Source organism: Lutjanus erythropterus, chromosome 9 (genome assembly GCF_056507025.1).
Source record: "Lutjanus erythropterus isolate fLutEry1 chromosome 9, fLutEry1.hap2, whole genome shotgun sequence".
NCBI lineage: Eukaryota > Metazoa > Chordata > Actinopteri > Lutjaniformes > Lutjanidae > Lutjanus > Lutjanus erythropterus.
Genome location: NC_139325.1, coordinates 13,246,600 through 13,271,271, shown reverse-complemented (window position 1 = coordinate 13,271,271; position 24,672 = coordinate 13,246,600). Strand labels below are relative to the sequence as shown.

General features: G+C 38.1%; 1 protein-coding gene across 2 annotated transcripts; it reads right to left on the bottom strand.

Annotated features, from left to right (window-relative positions):
- Nucleotides 1-237: 237 nt before the first annotated feature.
- On the bottom strand, nt 238-24,444 carry hpn (hepsin). 2 transcript variants are annotated; one of them, XM_084726195.1, is made up of 13 exons: nt 23,888-24,444; nt 22,450-22,588; nt 9,867-9,974; nt 9,649-9,690; nt 8,982-9,111; nt 8,766-8,885; nt 8,535-8,575; nt 7,062-7,227; nt 6,548-6,738; nt 4,417-4,512; nt 3,018-3,160; nt 2,680-2,844; nt 238-2,133 (listed from the first exon to the last, which is right to left on the bottom strand). In XM_084726195.1, the coding sequence occupies exons 2-13, from the start codon at nt 22,475-22,477 to the stop codon at nt 2,089-2,091; spliced, it is 1,275 nt and encodes a 424-aa protein (XP_084582321.1). In that variant the 5' UTR covers nt 22,478-22,588; nt 23,888-24,444; the 3' UTR covers nt 238-2,088. The 2 variants fall into 2 exon arrangements, with proteins under 2 accessions (XP_084582321.1, XP_084582320.1); XM_084726194.1 differs by having other exon boundaries at nt 22,441-22,588; nt 23,888-24,443.
- Nucleotides 24,445-24,672: the final 228 nt, after the last annotated feature.

The window sequence follows — 24,672 nt, the reverse complement described above, 5'->3', positions numbered from 1 at the left end:
TACATTAGTTTTATTTCACAGGGGGAGTATTATGGGACTTCATCAATGGACATTACAATCTGTTCAGTCAGGAACTAAACATCAGTGCCAGGAAGGGTTCAAAGGTATTTAGTTAGTATAAAGTTAGTTGTGTTCACATCCCGTTCTTTGTGTAGGCCAGGTGTGGGATACAGATTCAGTGATATCTACAGTAATAGAATCCTACAATATATTTTCTATATTGTATTTTAATTGTTGTGTAGTATATGTATATATTTTGTATTTGCTTAATGTTTGTAATTTTGGTCATATGTCTCAAAAACCAGATTTAGTCAAAACATCTTTTTACAGTCCAGCAAAGTCTTGACAGCTTTAATCTTGAATGCTCTTCAAAATATTTATTGTTTGTATCTGAATATAGCAAAAATCATTACTCTTTTCATTTCAAAGTTCACTACTTTGTAAAAGAAATATATAGAAGTACAGCGAGCATTTTGTGTCCCAGTGTCACTGTGATATGAACCCTAAAAAACAATCCAAAACTAAGAGTACTGCTGAAATATGTTTGTGGTTTATGTTAAATATAAAGGTAAAGGGAGTATTTTATATAATACTACAAACTCAAAGCAGTTAATGTGATGAAACGTCACAAGCATTTGAAACGTGGTATTCAATATGTGCTGCTAAAACATATATTTTCTGAGAAGATTATTTAGGTTGTTATTGCACTCTTGGCTTTAAGATCTGTGGAACATCAGGAACATAATGTCTCAAATAAACATCTACATAAACAAAACACTGACTTATACTTACAAGAAAACAACAAAATACTGATTTCAACATGAGCATCATCTTCATCAGTTCATTTGGGAGTTAGGACAGAAATTGTATGAATAATTATTTTTCATACAAAAGGCTACTGCATATAAAAAGACATGACATGTATCACACATGTAGGAGTTTAATTATAACATGAAGTTTGATGTGTGTTGATATTTTACAAAATAAAGCTCACCATGCAATGCTTTAGTTATTAATTAGCATTGCATCTCTAATAGTGTGTGTGTGTGTGTGTGTGTGTGTGTGTGTGTGTGTGTGTGTGTGTGTGTGTGTGTGTGTGTGTGTGTGTGTGTGTCTTAGTGCTGTTGATGTCAAAGTACTAAAAGAGTTCAGGTTACATAAGATCTTTACTGATCTTTATTATAAATCAACGTCAGTGCAGCCTGTACTGCAATGGCTACAGGAAGTCCAGTGCTTCTTGCATGAACTCTTGCAATTTCACCAACAGCAATGATGATGAACCTGAGCCTTTAAATTTATTGCTTTTTAGCTCATAAGTTATAGGAATTATTTCATTTCTGGTGACATTGTGGTAGTATGAAGCTACAACATACCAAGAGAAGAAAAAGTAATCTCAGAAAAATAATCTCAGTATATTTTACAAAACTAGCTTCTTAAATCCAGTATAGTGATTCTACAAAGTATTATTATTTCACTTTTGCCCCTTTGTCAATATTTAACTTCATGAAAACAAAGCTAATAAACTTCAATGACTCTTTGCTAATGAGTTTAAAAATTCACGTCTCTTTGCACAGGACACACTGTCAACCTTCACCTGTGCATGACGGCTAACCTGTCTTCTTACACTGAATTTACAGAAGCAAGAGAAAAGAAAAGAGTTGTAACCAGAAAGCAGTCTGATTTTCTCCATGATGTATGATGATGATATGACAATAAACAGATCATTTTCACAGTCTATTTTTGCTGAGAACTGTGCACTTGAGCTGCGCTGCTCAAGCCCGCTGTGTGGCTACTCTAACATGTCAATATGGACGCTGAAATGAAAAGCAAGAACACATGTGCTACTCAGGCAGGCAGTGTGGCCTGGGCCTTTAAGAGATCTGTCTGTGAATCATTTTAGACATTTAACAAAGAGGGAAGTTTCAGGAAGTGGTTGAATTCTCACTAAAAAAAAGTTAGAAAGGGAATCTGAAACCATGGACATAAAGGCCTTTTGTCCTCTTGTCAAACAGTCCCCACTGATGTCTACAAGGCCTTTTCATATTTTCATCCAAAAATAGAAAAAGTAGAAATGTGGGAACAGGAATCTCATGTCCGGGCCATTTTGTGAAGCCCTGGTGAGTTCTGATAGTTCTGGAGGAGAGAGATGAGAAATTGTTAAACACATATGTAATGTCACAAGAAGAAATTATAGATATAGATAACTAAAGCTTCCATTCTAATCTTGAGGCATGTATGTAATCAATCAATCAATCAATTTCCACAGCTCTGAATATATTGCACTCTTGGTGGTGACGCAACATTTTATGAAAACATTTTGTTTCCTAAATTTGGAAATGACATAATTTGTCAGTAAGTCGGTGAGGAAAACTAGCATGACCTCCATTAATCATCTGTTCTCCATGCTATATACAAATCTTCAGCTTAAATAATGTTAAAGTTAAATTCATATTACACAACTTAATATACCACATGATATTTTTGTTAATGGGAACAATAGAAAGGTGACTGTTTTGGAGTTATCTTTCCACTTGTCCAAATGAGGAATTCCTCACCACATGAATATGAATACATATATTACTGGCAGTCAGTTCATTTGACTGACATTATGGCATTGCATCAACACAAAAAAACACAAGAAGTGGTAATAAAATCAAATAAAAGTGTCCAGTCTCTCACCCTCATGGCCATAGAAATCCAGGGCAGAAATCGGGACACCCTGGTATAGACACCAGGTTTCTTGGGCATTGCGCATCCTGTTCCCCAGCTCACCACTCCCAGCAGACGATACCGACTGGTCTTAGACAGGCAGTCGGCTGCCACAAAAGGACCGCCGCTGTCTCCCTGAAACCACAGACGATTATAGCAGTTCACACACAGAAAAACAAGCATCTGATTAAAAAAAGGAGACACACACGAGGGTATATCACAGAACAGAGGTCCCTACTTAGAAACCCACATATATAAACACACTGGCTTTGATGCATCAGAACATATCAACACAGGCACACCCTGACCTGGCAGGCGTCAGTGCCTCCCTTCTCATAACCAGCACAGAACATACTGGTGGTGATCTGATTGTCGTAGTAATCAGGAGCATTACAGACAGCGTCACTGATGATGGGGACGCTCGCTTCTTGGAGAACATCTGCAAGGTGACCTGCAAGTAAGAAATATCAAAAACACTGTATCAACTGCCAGCTGTTGTTTGAAGTATTGCAGCTGTCAAAACTCAATTACTCTATTCTCACGTTTTCTGGTATTAAGTAAGAGATAATCAATGAGTAGATGTGCATTCAATGGTTTGAAGGCACGATGTGGAGGCCAAAAACCACCTGACACAAAGCCATTTAACTCACACTTTCAAGTTGATTATTCTGCTTATACCATGGTCATTTGTTAACAAAGTGAAGTCAAAGCATTTTCAGACTTTTGGGGAAAGTTTTGCACTCAAACCTGAAAGTTATGAAGCAAACTGTTTCCATGACAAGGAATAATTCTAGTCCCTTTTACAACTAAAGTTAACTGGCTTGCTGCACTTGATAACAAATAAACACTGCTTTCTAACTAGAAGTGATGTGAGTGAACAACTGTTCACATATATGAGCGACATCACAGTGGTGCACTTGAGACTCCTCCCTCTGTAGATGAGTAAATTACATGTCTGATTTATTCATTCATAACTGACATAATTTTCTTAAATCAGCCTCTATAGTTCTCTATAGTTGGTTCTTCCTTCCAAACCCTGTTCTTTTGAGGGTATTCCTATAAAAAGGTGTGGGTCATATAAAAGGTGCTTCTTCTCAACCTTCTTAATTAATAATCTTGTCTTCTCTTTCATCTGATTTGATGGGGGGAAACAGAAACGCCAAGGATGTCACATCGATTTTAGTCAGATAAAATAGGTTGGAGGTGCGTGAAACTTCGCTGAAATAGAGTCAGAGTGAGCGATTTTTCAAGCAAGCAACTCATCACTCAGTCTGTTTAGCGACCCACAGAGCAGGTTGAGATCCTGAGGTTCTGATTTAGAAAAATGAAGCAATCGGCTGTTTGCTCACTTGCTCACGTCACCTCCAGTTAGGCAGTGGCATGAGCTTTGACAGCGGTGCTCTTTAATGTTGTTTATAGCTATTGTTAAAAGTTGAGTAGAAGATGAATTTCAACGACTAACTTGAGCCAAACTGTATGTTAAATAGTTTTAATGCACAGCTGTCAACCAATCAGAAAAGAGTATTCACCCAGACCATGGTATAATGTAAATGCAGTGTACACTGGTGATTGTTGCAATAACATGTTGAGCACAGTGATACATTTAATGACAAAAAAAATAATTACCAGAAAAATTGAGTAATGTAAATAATCTCATTCAACAAGTCTTGTTGCACTGTGCACAGCTGTAATGAAGTATAGACTCACTGTAATATCCTACATTTCCCCAGCCGGTTACTGTCCCCATCTGACCGTCAATCAGTCTTTGACCGTATGTTGGCAGGCAAATGGGCTGGATGTACTCTACACTCAAACACAAAGCAAATGTTAGGTAAACACATGAACATAATAATAGTTCAAACACAAACAACCCAGCTAGAAATTCCCAGAACATTTTGAGATCATCCCTGCTGGTGTAAACAACGTTGCCAGAACATTTCCGGACAGTCATGATGTGGAATTCACAAAGGTGGGGAGACATTATTTGGCCAACTTTCAACATTCAGGATGTTCTGGGAACTGTACGGAGACCACTACTATAGGACATTGCCTTTAAGTCTCTAGTCAATAATGTTTGCAAAATCTTTAGTGACATTACAGAAACCTTTGCAGAACCTATATGGGACCTAAAAATAGATGTCTCAAACACTCTGGGAGAGTACATCAAGGGAACCTTTTCCTCTTAAAAAGTCCTTACGTGAATATTCTCAGATGACCTACAGAGAACCATATGGGAACTTTTCTTTACATCCCAAAAGTTGTCTTTGTGATGCCATCTTACCATAAAAGACCACAAACAGAGCATACATCAAAAGTCATACTGTATCCTAACATAGATGCAGTTCTGGATGAAAACATCCCCATGTCACTAAAAGAGAATCATGGAAATAGCTCAATTCCCCAAATGTTCCTCTTATAATGTTGTAATGTGACTATAAAACAACCAAAAAGGAACATCCCCCTGAAGTTATGTAGGAAACTTTGAACTGCAGTAACTTCATAATAAAAAGGTGCTATGAAAGATGCTTTAGGAACATCTCTAATGCCCTGTAAAGGTTCAGTTCATGACCTTGAGAGATTTTTTAGGAAATGCTGTGCAAGGTCCCCAGATTGTCCACTACTATGAGGGCATCAAAATTTACTCAGAATAAAATCCATAAGAAACCATTACAATTCCAGTTTTTATATTTTCTCATTGTGCACTGATGCCTGGAGCAACAGAAACATTTCTAAAGTATTATTGAAACAAAACTGCAGATTTAGGTTTGGTCTAACTTTTAGGTAAGCTCCTGTCTTGTTCTCACTCCCACCTTATATGTTGTATCTTTGTTTTTATAGTCGTCTGTTGGCAGGGTGAAACAGAACCGTTCTCATTAGACCATGCTGTCTAAGTCAAGAGTATATTCAAGAAAAACATATTTATGAAACAGGTGAGTGAAACAGGTAACTTATCATCCTCTACCTGAAATGAACAGGACACTGCACAGAGAGGCATTTACTGGAACCTTCAACTGTATCCCACATGTGTTACTCTCATATGTTAAGTGGACTTCATGCTGTAGTTGTGATAATAAACATCAAACACTAGATGTCAGGCACGCCTTACTATAATGCTGATTTGTAGAGTTTCTTATTTGCTCTACTCTATATTAGTATGTTATGAATCAATATCAACAACTCAACAATTAACCTCTACGTCACTGCATTTTCAGATGTGACCCTTGTTCGTCTATGTCCATGTATCTGCACAGGTCTTCATTGTTTTTGTTTTCTCTTATTGGTCAGTACAGGTAAGGTTTATATCATATATGTGCATTTATATATTTGTCATTTGCTCAAAACATTTACCTACAACCCATTAAATATGTTGATTTAGACTTATTGAGGTGTCCTGACAAATTACAGGACACCACTTTACAATAAGTCTACCTTTATAAATTGTTTATAATTGGTTAGTTTATTAATTAAGTTGTAAACACTTTATAAATCATTATATATTATGAACCCAAAGTGTGAGGCAGCTATCACGGAGGAAATTAATCCAAAAATAATAAAAATTAGATTCATTGCCACAAAATGTCAGATATCAGTAAAATTGATAAAGTGTAAGCAGGCTCCATCAGTTGAAAATAAAACTCAACATTTCATGACCACTGTCTTTTATGGCTGTAGCTAATGATTACTTTCACCATTTATTAACCTGCCAACTATTTTCTTAATTAATCAGTGAGTTCTTTTGGTCAACCTGTCTCTCTGGCTCTCTCCATTTCTGAACCACTCTTCCTCATCTCTGATCGCTGTCATCATGCAATCGATTTGTTGAAAATTTGTGTCCTACCATTAAAAACAAGTGGCTGGGTGAGGGCCAGGACAGCGATGTCCCTGCTGTTGTCATCAATGTTAGAAATGACAAAGGGCAGGTAGCTGCTGTGGTAAACGATGGTCTTCACCTCCGCCACGTTGGCGTTGACCGGTTTATTATAGATGGAGCCCAGCAGCACACGCCAGCGGTTTACGAAGCGATACCGCCTAGCATGGAAACAAGAAGACACAAAGAAGTGTCACGAGAGATTTACCAATACTCACAATAAATGCAGTAATTACCATGATTCTGCTTGTGTCTCAATCAAATAGTACAACAACATTTCAACAGAGTTTGTTGTACAGTCACCTGAAAATTGCAAAATAAAGTAGACCTAAAATTCCAGCAAGCATTTTGATCAAACCTATGGATCTTGTTTTATGTTGTTTTGTTTTTTTTCACTATAAAATCTAAAAAAAATAATCAGTTTTCCAGCATGTGCTTTAAGTCTAAAAATGATTTCTGTATAGACTGAGGTTTTATTAATTACTCAGGGAAGCAGTGAGCTGCTGAGACAATCCAGCGGTTGGAGATGATTGATCCTCCACACTGATGAACTCCATCATACTGCAAGCTGACCTGCCAGGGCCAACTGCCCTGCCTGGCATCCACACCACCAACTATACGGTCCGCTGCAAAACTTCGCCTGCCACAGTCTGCCACGGACAGTGAGATTGACACAGAGGGAAAGAAAAAAAACATTTACTGTCTGGGTACACTGTAGGTGGTGAAACAGAGTAATAATGAGAATGGATGAGAAAAATCAAGATGAGATAACCAGAAATCAATAGCCCAGTTTGCATCCAAATATATTGCAAATGCTTGTTTCCACTTACTAATAGTAGGAGTTAGTTCAGTGAGGTAAGCAGTAGGTGGTGCTAGAACTGGGTATCGGGAGACAGAGCTTAACTGGTACCAGTTCCTGATTGGTTAGTACTGAAATACTGATAAGCTCCACAGCAAACGGTGCTGCTATTACTATTTATCTAACATAGGTGGTATTTTCAAATTTATAACTAGGGCCATTACAATTTCAATGTTAAATCAAAAAACAATTGTAATTAGAAATCAGTTTCAATAATTGAAATTAAAGGCAGAATTTGCAATTCTCCCAGTGTTTTCCCCAGCCTACTTGTGAAATCTGGTGTGTGTCCGAAGAGGAAGAACAGCACGTCAAAGACAACACAGGGCAGCTTACCAGCCATTATATTACATTTGATACCATAAAGACTGTCTTTTTAAAGAAGAATTTGAAAATGTAAATGACAGTTTGAGTGGCTGCTGCAGCAAACATTTCATTCTCTGTGTATCTTATTGACTAGCTCTGACGCCAACAGGATAAGCCAAATGTCTCAACCACATCAAGTCAAGGTAACATTTGTTATCATTATTAAAAAAAAATTGTAGTTATTAACTTCATATCACTGCAGAAGAAGAGGGCGTAGGAAGATAGTGGAATTAAACTGCACCAGTCGAAAGGCACCACTCAAGCAGTGAAAAACAACATCAAAAACACAGTGGAAATATGATATTTCTGTTTATTTCCTGTGTTAAAGATTTCATCTATGTGGAGAGATCATGGATGTATTATTGAGCCATGGGAGCAATGAGGAGGAGCACAAACAGCTGATCTGTCATCAGGTTAAATCATCACTATGTCAGAAGGTGTTTCCATCTCCTGTTTACTCAAAACTCTTTTTTGAAAAAGGTAAAAACCCAATCAAGCAAGCATAAAACCTTTTCTTGTGTTTTTTTTTTTCAATTCTGATGAAAACAAAGCTAATGACAGACAGGCTGTAAAGCTACAAATCCTCAGACAAAGTAAGAAGCACAAATAACAAGGTGTGTGGGAGGATGATAAGTCTAGCAAGTGAAAAAAATGAGGGGTGGGTGTAGGGTATCAGGGTATAAAGTGTGCCAGTGTGTCAGACAGAATGAGTGCAGATCTGAGCTCACATCTTACCTTGGCACAGCAGTGTGAGAACCTCCCTGCTCTCACAGTCACTGCAACAAAGACAGACAGAGTTAGAACAAACCTGACAGAGAAACAGAAAACATCCAAACTACATTAAAATTCAGCTTCCTCTGTGTTAACCGAGTAGATGAGTGACAGTGAAGGCAGGAAGAGCAACAGAGAGGACAGTGTAGTAGGAGTCTGGACTGCTGGGAGATCACACAGACAGGTGTTTGTTACCATGGGAACAATGAGTCTTTGATTTTCTTGCCGTAGCTGAGCTCTTCCTGTCTGACACAGAAGAACTCGCCACCATCTCCACTGGCCTCTGGCACCGATGCTACTGAGTAATTCACCACACTGAAACACACACACACATACACACACACACTTTAATCCTGTATCACAGTACGCTGCATGGAAACATTGGGATATAAACCTGCAAAAATATCTCACCTGATGAAGCCCACTTCCTCACAGCTGATGCTAGCTAGCAGCTCATTGGCTGAGGAGGAACACACCTGACGCCACCTCTTCTGGGTGGAGTCAAACACTCTAAGATGTTGGTCAGCAGAATTTACCTGGACTGCAGGGAATAATATGTGGTTTATATTCTGCTCCTATTGACAACATGTGAGCTAGAAAAGACAACAAATGTAACTTTAACTGGTAAGGATTTGAGCCTGTTCTCATCACAGAGCAGCTATTTAAGTTTCAGCATCTGTAGATGTTAAAAATGTTTTAAATTTGTTGTTTTATTTTGCTAACATATATTTAAAAATGTGCAATGGGACCTGTATCTGTATCAAAATTCATAATATAGAAATAGACAATCATATATGGTTCTTTTTCACTTAAGTAACAACAATTATTACAGAAGTGAGAGAGAGAGAGAGAACAGCCTTGCTTGCCATTTTTTTAAGTGCCTTTATCTCACTTCCCGACTTCTTATTATAATTATTAGAGCCTACAGCTCCTCTGTGGACAATAAGATGTAGTGTAGTTATTGTCCACAGAGGAGCTGTAGGTTCATGGTGATTATTATACCTGTATTTAAAATATGCTCAAAGACTGCTTATGAATTTAAAACCATCACCCTGTCTGCTCCTATGCTCTTACTCACCATCATATAGTCCCATGTCTTCCTCCATCGTGCAATATGTGACTACAGAAGGGTAATAAAAACATCAGGTGTTTGTTAAATCAATGTAGCGTATGGAAGCAAATAATGAAAAAAACTTTTGATCATCACATCACCTCATCAGATTTAAATTACAGTGAGCACATTTTTATCAAACAATGTGTTTCTCTGTGTGTATGTGTGAAAGCATGTGGTCTGACCTACGGCCCAGACGGCTGCTCCAATGGCTCCCAAGGTCATCAGCATTATACACACCCCGATCACACGGCAGGGGGTCAACACACAGGTCAGAGAGATTCCCCTGCTCCCTGCACACACACACACACACACACACACATACATGAGTGTATACACATACACACACACATTTGACAGCATATGTACACAGAGACACACACATGTAAGCATGCATGACAGTACAGATACACAGCAGCATTCAAGCCTATAACATTACATAACATTCCCATAAACACAGATGACTGAAGACAAAACAAAAGAGTAAATTTTACAACAGAGAACTAAAGGTAACTGTTTTTGCTGGCATGTAAACAAATGGGGCCCTAAACAGTGTGTATATACAGTGTATAGATCTATTAAGTATGATGACAAAATTATTATTTTATAATTATTGACAAAATAATTAATGGAAAAAGTTCAGACTGCTAGTTGCTAATCTGGGCTTGTTTCAAACTTTTCAGCCGCTGCACAACAAACATGAACAAAATGACCTGTTTCAGCTCACTGTCCCTGTGAAGGCACATTTTTTGGCACAGACCGAAAAGAACAAATGACACTGATTAGATCAATAGTCTAAAGTCTAGCATTTCTTCACAAACCAAGAACAAACTTTTAAGCTCGGATATGGTGCCATGTCATGTATGTGTGTGAACCTGCTACTGCTATCCTAAGTTTGTCAGCTTGACCCTTAGAGCTACTGTAATGCATATTTTTAATTGCAAACATGCAACAGAATGTAAAACACAGGTAACATTAATAAATCCATTCATGTGTACCCACTGCAGGGTCCTTGCATGGTGCAGGGCCCTCACTGTCATGGCTTGCAAGGACACTTATGATGGTACAGAGACAAATTTAATCTTATTAGTTCCACCGGTACTGTTCCTGCTTTGACAAGTCTGTTATAAAAAGGTTTGAAAACTCTTCTTTTTTTATTCCTCCATTTTTACCTGCAGCAGGGATTTTTTTTACAGCATTTAAAGTGGGAAGAGACAACTTTTCAACTTCGTAACGCTTCCAAGTGGTATTATTGTTTGGCAACCAGATCACTCTCTGTTTTCTTCAGACCCTAGCAACAACATGGAACACATCGCATTTGTTTCCAAATTTCTGTCAAGAACTGATCAACACCATGTTGGAAATAAGCGAGAAGAAAGAAATGCGTTCACTGAAGAGATAAAGAAGAGATATAGTGAAATTGTCAGAATTTTATGTGGAGAAATAAAATAATTTGAGTATTGCTTTGCACAATCTGGTAGAGGAGGGAGTAGAAAACAGAAGAAAAAATATTTAATCATACATTTAGTCAATATTGAAGACATGAATGTGGATAGAAATTATTCAGTATGTGATCAGGCCTTATTTTCCTGGGAGATACTTGGTGACAGACAGAATTGCATAGTGACAGCGAGGCTTATCGGGAACTGGTCTAAACAGCGTTGGTAGCATTATTCTATAGCGATATTAACATTTACTTCACAATGATGAGTTAAAGCAAGAAATTTGTCTAGCCAGTGTTTTGCCAGTTTAATGTATTAATGTAGAGGAAAGAAGAGGTTTAGAAAAAGTGCTGAACATACAAAAATCCTGTTTTCATGTGAACAGTCCGCCTGCCATAGATTTGACATTATCAACAATCATTAACATCAACATCACAGCTCAGTTCATTTCACTTCCCACTATCAACTGTTAACACAAACCCATCATCATCATCATCGTCCTCATCAGAGTTAGATCAACAGTGCAGACAAAGGCAGGAGGCTGGGGTTACACCTCTTCTTCACACAGACACATTAATTCAGATCACAAAGCTGTAAATCCTGACTACAGCCAAGGTTACATCATCTTGTCTGTTGCTTTAATATTTTATGACTCTAATATTTTATGACTCCAACAAAATGTGGTCGCCAACCACAATGATATACGAACATAAAAAGCTCACAATCTGGCTCATTACATTGATTAATATTTCACACCCATGACTCTGTTATATTCAAGTGTCACAGTAAGTCACGATAGTGTGACAGTAAACCTGCACGAACAATACAAGGACCATCAAACTGAGGCAGCCAAATGAAATCCAGCCATCATTAACTGTCATATTTACACCTGTGGAGAGCCTTAAATACTTTTAATACTTTTACTTTCTGTATCAATTTTACACAAGTCACTGTTACAGGCATTTTTCACAGCACGCGTTTGATCTGTCATAGCAGGAAGAGCAGGTGTTACTAATATCACTGTAGTCCATTAGTGCATTAAATGCATTAATATTGGCTTTTTAAAGTCTGTGTCTCTAGTTATCTGTCGTTTTGTGAGCTGTTATGAAGTGGAGTAGTGATACCTCACATCACTGTGCCAGGAAACAACTGGAGATACTGTGTGAGAGTTCGAGCGCTTCCTATCAAGTCAGAGAAAACATTCTACATGCCGAGTTTCCTTCCTGCCAATGTCTCACTCCAACATGTTCCATACTCTCTCACATCTTCCAGCTTTCTAACAAAGTAATTGCAATGAAAAGCAATTCCATTAAAATATTGTGATCAAACCGTAACATTGGGCATATCAAATGTAAATGAATCAAATGTGTTTTTCTTTGGACATTACAGTATAAGGCCTGTTCGGATGCTGGGTATCTGTATGTAGGCCTGTCATCATTATCACATAATCACCTGATTGTGAGCTGACCTGTATAAAAACAGCTGGATGTAACAGAACTGTAATTCTATCACTATTTCCATTGTGGATGGAAATGCATATCATTTTTCATTTTCCTATGCCAATTTTCTGTAACTTTGTTTACAATTTGTGCTACATGATTGTGGATAACAAGGATATGGCCTGTTTTGGCAATAGTATATAGTTCATGTTGATGATTGGTACCTGCTATTATCAGTAATTTATATTTCAGTAATGGGATTTTATTTGTCATATATGCATTTTTTGTTTACCAGAAATATATCTACATCTACTGTAATAGTGGCATAAAATGAACAGAAATAGACATTGTTAATCGCAATTATCTGCATGACAATTAATCACCAACTAAAATTCATGATTGTGACAGCCCTATCTGGATGCAGACCAGAATGGTTATGCAGTTACCAACTTAAAGTCAGTCTCTTAACATCTCTTGATCTCTGCAAGAGAAAAACTCAGGGAATGACAAGGACCCAGTGTTGTACAGACCTTGGTCCCACAGCTGCCAAATTTCTTTTAATCAAGAAAGGTGATAGCTGTGTAGACCTGCTAATCCACTGACCTTAAACTCTTTCTCATTTATCTCCTCACATCTGTTCCCCCCGTCTACACTACAACCTGTTCCTGACCAGCTCCACCTGCACCTCCACTGCACGTACCCATCTGCCTCCTTCCTCTCTTCCCCTCTTTGTGCCTCATGTCTGATCCTCCTCCCCTTCCGTACCTGTCCTCTCTTCCCCCTCCCTCCCTCAGGCTTACCCTCCAAAAGATCAGTCAGCATGAGAATGGTGTTATTGTTCCACCTTGGGTTGTAGAATTTGTGGAAAAAAAGACGGAGAGAAACAAATAAAATTCACGCAGGACAAATTTTCATGAGAAATAAAAAGTGTGTTGGATCAGTGTCACTGGACATATTATCAGAGGGACATTTCAGGCTCATGCTCATTCTTTCAGTGTGTTTTCCAGGAAATACCCCAACATTTCCTCCACACACCTCAACTCCAGCACACACACACACCTACGCTGGTGCTGCCAACCCCACTTGTTCCCAAACTCCTTTCTTCTTCTTTCTGTCCCGCTCACCTCCCCCCCAACACAGTGCTCCACACAATCACACTGCAGGACAGAACAAGCACCCTATTGTGTCCACTTCTACCTGAGACCACCTGACCACACACCACTGTGTGTATGTGCGTTATGAGGCAGGGTGCTTCTGAAATCACTGTGGTATCATGTGCTCATGAGTACGCTGCAACAGAAAAAGTTGGTATATGATGTGAGTCCAGATCATATGTTTGGTGTCATTGCTGTAGGCAACTGTGACTTTTTGTTTTCATAAATCAGTGCCATTAGTCACCATGTCTGTCTGTGAGTTTACTAACTTTGGCTGAGCAACATTCAAATAGTTGGTAGGTAGGTTTCTTTGCGACAGAAAATATTCTAGTATTTGAATAATAAAAATACTGAAGAACATTTTGAGTTGTGTTTAAGATTCAACCAGAGTTCTTGAGACAGAGTTGTAAAATTGGATTAAGTTTATAGGAACAACAAGAAAACAAACAAAAGAAAAACTGACCTACTATTTAAAGGCACGGTTCACCCCAAAATGAAAAATACATGTTTTTCCTTTCAGTTTTGGAGATTTCAGTGGTAGAGATGTCTGCCTTCTCTCAAATATAATGTAATTTCTGCTGATTAAAATCTGACAAAGTACATTTACTCAAGTACTGAACTTAAGTACAGTTTTGAGGTACTTGTACTTTACTTCAGTATTTGTCTTCTGTTTTCTGCAACTCTCAAATTCCTCTCAGAAGCAAATATTGTAAGTTTGTCTGACAGTTTTAGTTACTAAATACTTACAATTTTTCATTATTCTCAACTCAGTCATACGACTTCTCTAAGACATTTTTCTAATTGTAAGTTGTCTGAAGATTGACCACCATTTCATCTATAAAGTAAACAAACCTGCCAGAGAAGTAAAACTTGTACAGAGTAGTACAGATGTAGCAACGCTGCTCATGGAGCAATATCTGGAAAATTATTTAAATGAAACGGTTAAATTTATTCTAAACACTCTCCGAGCTTGTAAACAACAAACTTAAGCTTAATTTATGTTCAACAAAGAGAGACTTTTTCAACTGATAAAAGTGGTGTGATGAATCAGTGCTGTTGAACTTCAGGAATGTTTCACAATGCAGTCAACATTTAGGGCTGCCCTGAGTGGTTTGTTTCCATGGTTTGTCGCCACTCTGGTAAATAAAGCTGGCACGAGAGGTAAGAATGAATCATCACTTACTGTGTGTGACCCATCATCCATATAAACATACTGAACATACACACATTTTATTTTGGGTTATTTCTATCCTTATATGACCTGCCAGAAGCAGCACGATGGAAAAGGTTCCCTGTGTGTGTTATTCATCCTCTGGGATATCCATAAATGTGCACACATCACGCTTTCCAACTGTACCACCTCACTGCTGAGTGAAGAGCAGCTGTATACCATATGAGACCTGTGGCTGTCCATGCCCTTGTCAAACCAAAATTGAGAGAAAAACATGAAAATGCACAGACAACACATTCTGCATTAAGAAAAACCAGCCAAGCTTAACTAAATGATAGTTACACAACATAAGGTATTGTTTTAGGCGTCAAATTATATTTTCTCTGAAGGATCTTTCTACAAAGGCTAATACCTACTACTCTAAAGAACTCCCCAAAAAAGTGTCTTAAAGAAAAAAAATATATAATATATTTACTTTACTAAATCATAAAATGACCATGATATGTCATGAGAGAATAAGGTAACATGCTAAGTTGAAATACTGGCTACAACTAGCATGTTCTCCTTCGAAATTTCCATTCTAGTCCAGAACATCTGTTCTTGATTGCCTTTTTCACATTTATTAGAGTTAAAATTAATGCTGAGTGTTCCCTGAATGAGTTAGTGCCTGCTCATGAGTTGCAAGAAATCATTAATAATATTTTAGAAGGAGCAGATGTTTCTAAAGGTTAAACTGAGTAATACGTTAACAGAGTCTGGCAGGCAATTAAGGCAGGCAGTCACTGAACTGCAGAGTGTTTATTTTCGGAGCAGTGGGCTTTTGTTTTCAGGTTAACTGACTTAGCTTTACATCTACAGACAGCTGACAGTTATCAGTTATCTGATCAGTTAAGGACTCTTCAGTTGTCCCTACGTTGCTCCTGAACTGCAGTCTACAGGCAAACAGCCTGAGCCTTGAGTCTGGGGAGGATGAGGAGGAGGAGGCGGAGGAGGAGGCTTATGGCCAAAATATGGTTTATAGCTTTGTCCTATTCACTATTTGGACTGCAGTACTCATTCTGAATGCAAGGGTCTTACATACTTCTGAAGCTGTTTCTTTCTGAGAAAATCTTTCCAAAGGCTTATAAGAGAAAATTGTGTCTGAGTCATGCTTACAAAGTAGAAGTTTAAAGCTCCTTTTCATGAGATTTGTAGTCATATTGGTTTAAAAAACAATCCAAACTTAAAGTCTTTTTATAATTTTTTTCCAGAGTGCCCAATCGTATCACACAGCAGATAGATTTTGATCTGTTGTCATTAAACTGCAAACTAATTATCTTCATGACTAATTGTTTAGTCTATAAAAATGTAAAAGAAAATGTGAAAAATGTTATTCACAATTTCCCAGAGTGACATCTTGAAATAACCTCTTTTGTTTAACCTACAGTTCAAAACCCAGCGCTTCTTCATTTACTATCAAAAATAACAAAGGAGCAAGTTATTACTTTTTAAGTAGCTGGAACAAGCAAATGTTTGACATTTTTGTTTGAAAAATAATTGAAATCAATGAGCAAAATATTTGGCAACTAATTTTCTTTTTATCAACTATCATTGATCAATTAATCGACTAATTGTTGCAGCCCTTGTTGTCATGGATGAATCTGACATGCAAGGTCAGTTGATTTCATCTATATCGCTTTATGACTTCTCATTTTGGCTTAAAGTTCCTTATGAAAGTTCATTCTTCACCTTGAAATAGTAGTTTGACAGAATAATCCACACTCAAGGTCCATGTATCGTCTTACTAACTGCCTGGATCGTCAGCATCTACTCGATTATCGTTTAAGCTCATCATACATTCACTCCAAACCAAATAGGAAAATGGGTTTAAAGGGTTTTGAACACTGAAGAATATCCCTCTTCCAGAGGTGAACATAAATGTGGCAAGGATGGGATGAAACAAAGAAAAGAGTGTAGAAGCAGATGGAGACCTCACGCATACACAGATGAAGACACAACAGAAACAGTGACTCATTCTTGTAGTGGTTGTCATGGCGGAAAAGCAAAAATAAACACAGTCTTTACTATGCAGTAAATATTAGCCTGATTAAAAAGACACCCTGCCCTGTGTGACAGGAGTGGTTGCATGTAAAGTGTGTCTCGCTACTTGTCCACACATGTATTGTGTACAATCAGCATGTCACATTGAAAGTAAACACTGCTAGTGGCTGAAAATAGATGTTGTTCCACCTCATTTAAGTCCAGCCATACACAACATAAGCCACACCACATGTGCCACTCCTTGTCAGACTGTTTCTCTTGTAATTACACACACTAAAAACACAGCCTGATTCACTGCATCTGGGTGGACTCCCTTCAGTCAGGCTAGAGAAACTATAAAACCAAACATCTCGCAGACCACGTTCACACACACAGAAAGTAAAGTTACCAGGAAGACCTGCTGGTGAGAGCAGCAGACGACTTGATGGGAGATAACTGTCTTCTCTGTGCTGGCACACTGGAATTTGTCCCTACAATGTAAGGTAGGTACCTACACTGTTGTCTAGCAGCATCATGGGGTAAAAACATATAAAGGGTGAATTTAATATCTCTACAGAGTTTTAAGATTTGCTTTGTTGCTAAAAAAAAAAAAAGTTTACAGTCCAAATGCTACACACAGGAAGATGTAAGGTCAACATATTTTGATGCATCACAAACACAGGGTTTCACAGCTCATGCTGACATACTGCCATGCTTTCTAGCAACAGCCAAACACAGAAATAATCTTATCTTGACTTCTATATAACAGCATTACATGCTTAGCAGTAAATTCATTAGGAGCCGTAAAGCTATAACACCACAACACGCCTCACAGCTACGTAATGCCCAGTATCATGAGGGCAGATGTGAATCCTCTGGTCTCCCTTTAAATACAGGCTTCACTAATGCTGATGGAAGTGTGTTTGCTGGAGGAAGGTAGGAGAGCTTCACATTGACAGTGATGAGGGTTCATTGAGCTGTTTGTTTATGACCACCAAGAGAGTGTGTTGTTATTGCTGTAACTATGTGCTGTAATTAAGTGTAATTTAGTGTAAAGGGCGGTGGTTATTTTCAGACCTCAGTTATCACTATCATGTTTCTATTTGAGGGTAACACTTTTTCTGAAGGGGTGTGCATAAAGACTCATTTATGCTCTATGCTAGATATATAAACGGACAGGGCCTTCTGTCCATACTCTACATTCGTTTCATCTGTATGTCTGTACCCTGTTCAAGCGATACGCGACCACAGGACATGACGAAGAGGTTTTAAAAATCCAAGAGTATTGTAAATGATGTTTGTAGTCAAATAGGCAGTGAAAAAATTCTTCCTCCACTGTTATGATGGATTAATGGTGCAAAGACCACCTCCATCTACAACTCTGCCGCTGCTTTTGCCTCTTTCTCGAGGGGTGCATCATTACAGCCTCCTCCAGTGTCACCATGTTTGCTGTCGTGAGAAACTTTCAAGAAACTTCTGACTCTTCTTCTTCGGGGAAGCTTGGGGTTGACTCTGGGTGGTGCCCTCTAGTACATGTATTGTTTAATATCTGTGTCAATGTAAAGGACGCATGTGGGCAGTGATGGTTATTTTTAAAACATACATGTCTATTTTTGAACATAAAGGGAGCATAAATGGGCCTTAAGACCACCATTACATCATGTCATGACATCTGGCACGAGCACAAAGGAGTCTTTATTAATGTTTATGAGTGTCGTGTCATTTGGTCAGTTATGTCACTTTTAATGCAAAGTTGACATTGTTTGAGATGTCTTTGCTGTGTTTGTTATGACAACTTGACATTAGCCAAGAAAACATAACCTGTCATTGTCTTTTTCATGACGACTTGACATTATCAAACTTAAAAATTACATTACACTGTCATGTGTGGTTGGTTTTGACACTGGTGTGTAGCGTATCATAAGTGTGTCTTCCTTGACCTCAAATAAAATGGTACATTTTGGACTTGTCATAAAGATGTCATTAAATGTGATAAGACAGGATTGATGCCAGAGTACAGTACCAAGCCAATTTAGCTTAGAGTTAGCTGATGGAAAAATAGCAGTTAGCTTGTTTACTTGTTGCCAAAGTAAGCTAACCACTGTTTGCTATTTTCATCAGTTAGCTAGCTAGTTGCTGACTTAGACATCAAACTAGGGCTGAGTATCAGTCCTAGGGATTAATATTTTTCCTAAAAATGAGACTTTTTCTATCCTGGGAAAAGAAGCCAATTTTCCTGGGAATCTCAGGAAATAAACTTTTTTAAAGCCATAACTTCAGCTAAATCCTGGTCATTTCAATTAACACTAAATGCAACAAGAATTACACTTTTGACTACCGGTCAAAAGTTTTAGAACACCCCAATTTTTCCATTTTTTTATTGAAATTCAAGCAGTTCAAGTCCAATGAATGCCAGAGGTAAAAAAAAAAAAAAAAAAACAGTAAGGCTACCCAAAACTGAAAAATAATGTACATTTCAGAATTACACAAAAAGGCTTTTTTCAGGAACAAGAAATGGGTTAACAACTTAAAGGTGTTCTGCAGCAATGGAGGTTGATCAAGCCTTGAAAGTTGGGGCTACCAATTCCTACAGGTGTCCCAACTTTTCTTGATTCCTTACAACCCCCTCTGTCTGTACAAAAGTAGTATTTGAACACACTATGGTACCATACCTTCATCAGCATTATTTGAACAGTACTGTACCGCAGAAAGTAGTGTGTTGCTATAAAAATGGCGAGAAAAAGGCAATTAACAATGAAAGAGAGACAGACCGTCATAACACTTGAAAATGTAGGTCTTTCCTACAGAGAAATAGCAAAGAAAGCCAAGGTGTCAGTGAGTACAGTTTCCTTCACCATCAAAACGCACTCAGAAACTGGGGGAAATTCGGACAGAAGAGGTCAGGCAGACCCAAAACCACAGCAGAATCACAAGACAAGTTTCTGAGAGTCAACAGCTTCTTTGATAGGTGACTCACAGGACAACAGCTTCAAGCACAGCTTAATAGTGGTTGTAGTAAACAAGTCTCAGTTTCAACTGTGAAGAGAAGACTTCGACTTTCAGGTTTGACGGGTCGAGTTGCAGCAAGAAAGCCATTGCTAAGACGTCAGAATAAGAAAAAGAGGCTTGCCTGGGCCATGAAACACTGCCAATGGACTACTGAAGACTGGAAGAAGGTGTTATGGACTGATGAATCAAAATTTGAAATCCTTTTTTGTAAACCGTCAAGTAGGCAAAAGGATGGTTCCTCGGTGTGTGACATCAACTGTCAAACATGGAGGAGGAAGCGTGATGGTCCGGGGCTGTTTTGCTGGATCCAGGGTCAGTGACTTGTACAGAGTAAGAGGCATCCTGAACCAAAATGGCTACCACAGCATTCTGCAGCACCATGCAGTACCCTCTGGTATGCACCTAATAGGTCAGGAATTCATCCTACAGCTATGCCAGAACTACCTTAGGAAAAAAGAACAAGATGGTAACCTTGAAAACATGGAGTGTCCAGCACAGTCTCCAGACTTAAACTCCATCGAGCTGGTTTGGGATGAACCTACAGGTGCCACTCATTTATGGGAACTTCTGCAACAGAGTTGGGAAGAACTTTCTGAAGAATATTTGATTTCTATTGTAGAAAAAATACCACGAGTGTGTTCAGCTGCCAAAGGTGGCTACTTTGATGAGTCAAAAGTTTAGAATACATTTTGGTTTATAAATTGATTCCATGATTTATTTTTTTAACTTCAGTTGTTTATTTGTTCTATGCTTTCATTTCAGAGTACAATGAGACATTAAACTGCATAATTCTCAATAAAAAAAATGGAAAAATTGGGGTGTTCTAAAACTTTTGACCGGTAGTGTATGTGTTTCTAACCTGACCTTTTTGTGTGCTATTTTGATCATTATTGAAGCGAAAGAACACAAGTTATGCCCATAAACATTAGAATAAATATAAGATTCACATCCAGCTTGAACTTTCTTATATCTGCTGATCAACTCTGACTGCCAAAATTATGAAATGCCAAGTTTATTTGTCTTCTGAGAATAACAACCTCATTAAAGTTATATTTTACAAATTTTCATTATATAAACAAACAAAATTTATTAAAGCAAGTCATTTGGTGTTTTCTAAGTCATTCTATTAAACTAAGCATTCTTCTGCTGCTCTGCTGGTGTGAGCCGAGGCTGGCAGTGCGAGCTACCAGCAACAGATGAATTCAGTTAACCACCAGCATGCATGTGCTTTTTAATCATTAGTCTGTGTTGTGTTTTACCAGCGTACAGTATGCACAACTATTACACACGTCTACTGCATGTTTTATGATCGTAAACTCCTACATCTTTCTGCATATATGTTCTGTATTTTAAAAAGATAAATAAATAAAACGTTTTTTTCCTGTTTCCCATCATTGTATTTCCTGGAAGACAGGAAATGGTCTTAGATATCCCATGAGTCCAATGTCCTGGGATTAAACCCTAATATGTACTCAGTACCTTTAAGGTATTGAGAACAAAGAAGTATCAAAACTTCTCCAGTTAAATAATACCTGCTGTCAATCCTGTTGGTACTGAGGTCCAGAAAAAAATGTACTATTTATATGATTTTGCTCACAGCTAATCATGGCAAAGGTTCTTCATAAAGGTCATGACATCTGGCATGAGAATGTAAGAGTCTTTATTAATATTTATGACTTTTAAAAGGCTCTTCATAAAGAAGAACCTTTGAAAAAAGGTATTGAATCAAGCACTCCATTGTTATAGGAATCATTTTAAGGGTACTGGTGTACTGGTGTTGTAATCTTTTTAAACGATACCTAGCTCTGAGCCAAACCTAGCAAGAAAACCACCTTGGTGCTCTATTCCCTGTTAAACTGGCATATGACGGTATACCAAGACACTGATAGGTTACGTTGTCTTGATTAATGTCATGCTGTCATAACAAAGCTATTACTGGCTTCAATGGTGTCAAGTTGCCATGCAGTAACAAAGACATCTCAATCAATGTCAACTTTACATTAAAAGTGACCAAATGACTCTCGATGACAACAGTCACAAACATTCATAAAGACTCCTTTATGTTCATGATAAGTGTCATGACATGGTGATGACAGTGTAATGACAGTCGTATGTGCACTCCTTTAAATAAAGTGTTACCATATTGGAGTGAGGACTTACTTTAATCAATGAAAAAATATTACTAGCACTCAGTGTTCTCCAAGCTGAAAATCAAACTCAAAAATAAATGCAAGGAACATTTGCGAGACAGCCTGCCAGTGTTGAACAAACCAGTTAATGTTTAACTGTCCAGTGGACTGATGTCTGGTCCCAAATACAGAAAACAGGCAGCATGAGCTGCAGCATGACCAGTGTGTGTGTGTGTGTGTGTGTGTGTGTGTGTGTGAGGGTGTGTGTGTGTGTGTGTGTGTGTGTGTGTGTGTGTGGTTGTGTGTTGTTTTTTTTTTTGTTTTTGTTTTGGGGGGGGGGGGGGGGCGGGTGCAATAACAAAATAACAAAACAGTGTAAGTAATACGTGCACTCACCCATCTTACCCTCTGTCACAACTTTCTCAGCATACATCTGTATACAGCTGGAAGTGGAGGGCAACAATAGAAATGGTCTGTCTCCTTCCTTCCTTGTCCCCTTGACTCCTCAGGGCAGGTGGTCTGAGCCCTCTGCAGTCACCTTTGCCTGGTAATATGACATTGAGGGTCTTAAGTGACACACAAACACCATATTGTAGGTGATACATTTAGTTAAACAAACATTTGTCATTTGTCAAAAAATGATATTACTATACATAACTAATAACATTGCTTATATTTTGGATTGATGTGCTTTGAAGTACAGGTAGGTTACATCACATGTTTGTTTCAGAGCAGTTTAGACTTTGTGTTCAGTTAAATCACCCACCAAGATAGTCAGGTCTGCTTAAAAGTTAATATTGTGATCAAGCTTCTTGTGCCACTGTATATAGTAGAGATGTACAATAAACATCAGCCTACAATGGGGAATTTATATTATTATTTATATTACTATTCATTTTCCAGTGATGAAATTATAGCAAATAAATATCAGCCATAATAATATCTAATGTGTCAGGCTGCAACTAACACTTATTTTTATTGTTATGTCATTATTAATTATTTTAGTGTTGGATTAATAATTGATTAACCAATTAATCATTACAGCTCTACTGATTTGACAGATTTCCTAGAATTCAGTTTAAATTTGTAGACAACATGTTCCATAAAAGCCAGAGTAAATATGCTTTTTGTTGCTGTTGTTGTAATAGTGATGTCAGCTAGATTTGGCTCAGTCAGAGCCGTGGGGTATTAAATCATCCATCTTTGCTCACTACATCTTAGCCTTGTTTATCAACAGCGTGCATACAGGTAATATTAACTCCTTTTTAAGATACAAAAATGTTGTTGTCTGTCTCGCCATTAGAAGCAGGTAATTATCTGTTTTTGGCATTGGCTGATAAAAATCTATATTGTGCGTCCCTAACATACAGAGGACAACCATCACCAAAGGTTAAACCAGTTACAGTAATAACTGTCCTGCAAAACAGGAGGACATAAAGTCATATGGGACCACTGGGACCACAGATGCAGGTTAAAGTGTAGGCCTGTCTTCTGCTTATAGTGAGTTATTTTACACTTCAGGTTTTATGTCCTATGGTATCGGTATAGCTAACACACAGGCACCAATATTTTAAAAGCCTTTAAAAAGGGAAATCCTATGTCCCGTTAGACTAATTTGGTACAGACATGATTAAACAGGCTCAGCAGATCAAAGGGCAAATTGTAATGTTGAAATAAGTAAAATTATGCAATTTTAATTAGGTCTTATTTAGGTCTTCTCCCTAAAAAGGTTGAATTTCAAGTCGCTACTAGCTATACGTTTGTCTAACGTTTACCATCTACCGTAAAATTAGGCTAGTAAAAGTGAAATGAACTAAATGTCTCCGTCCTAACAGTGACTCACCTGTCTTTTCTTGCCGCAGGTGGAGTCCTGGCCTTCTCCTTCACTGACAAATATTTTATTTTTTTTAATCCGCCTCGAAAAATAGAAAAAAGCACAACAATTCTGCCTCCAAGACTGGCGAGGATAGTGTTTAAACACAGATAAATCCCAGTTTTCAGTAAATCCGTTTTCTGCTCTCTGCACAGGTTACTGACCCCACAGACAGAAAGAAGAAGAAGAAAAGAAAAGTTTTCAGACACCAGAACTATCAACCAAAACCACCTGCGTCCGCTGCTAACAGAGAAGAGAGGAACATTTGGAAAAGTGAACCAATTTAAACAAAGTTGGTGAAAGTTAATCCGCAGTTTGTCGGTTGTGTGGTCGTCTTGTCTGTCTCTCTGTGAGCGGTCAATGCGCAGGCACGAGACAGGGGTATCAGTGACGTCAACAGCACGTCTCTGAGTGGACACTGTGCACGAGAGCTCTCACACAGCTCTCACCCCCTGCATACCTGCTGCAGCAGGTGAACACACTGTCACACTAACACAATAGCCTAGTAATACACAACTTATTGGGATATAAATTGAAGAGGATTTCAACTATTGTTTTGGTTTGTCTCTCTCAGCATGTGACAGGCTTCATATCACTATTAGTATCAGTGTGTCAGCATACATTGTCCCTCCATCCACCACCTACACACACACATGCTGAAGCAACACACATATGTATAGTTCCCTTTGTTGACATGAAAGCCACAAAGTCACCAATTCAGTTCCTTGTTGGCAAAGAAAAATAAAGGGGAAGTT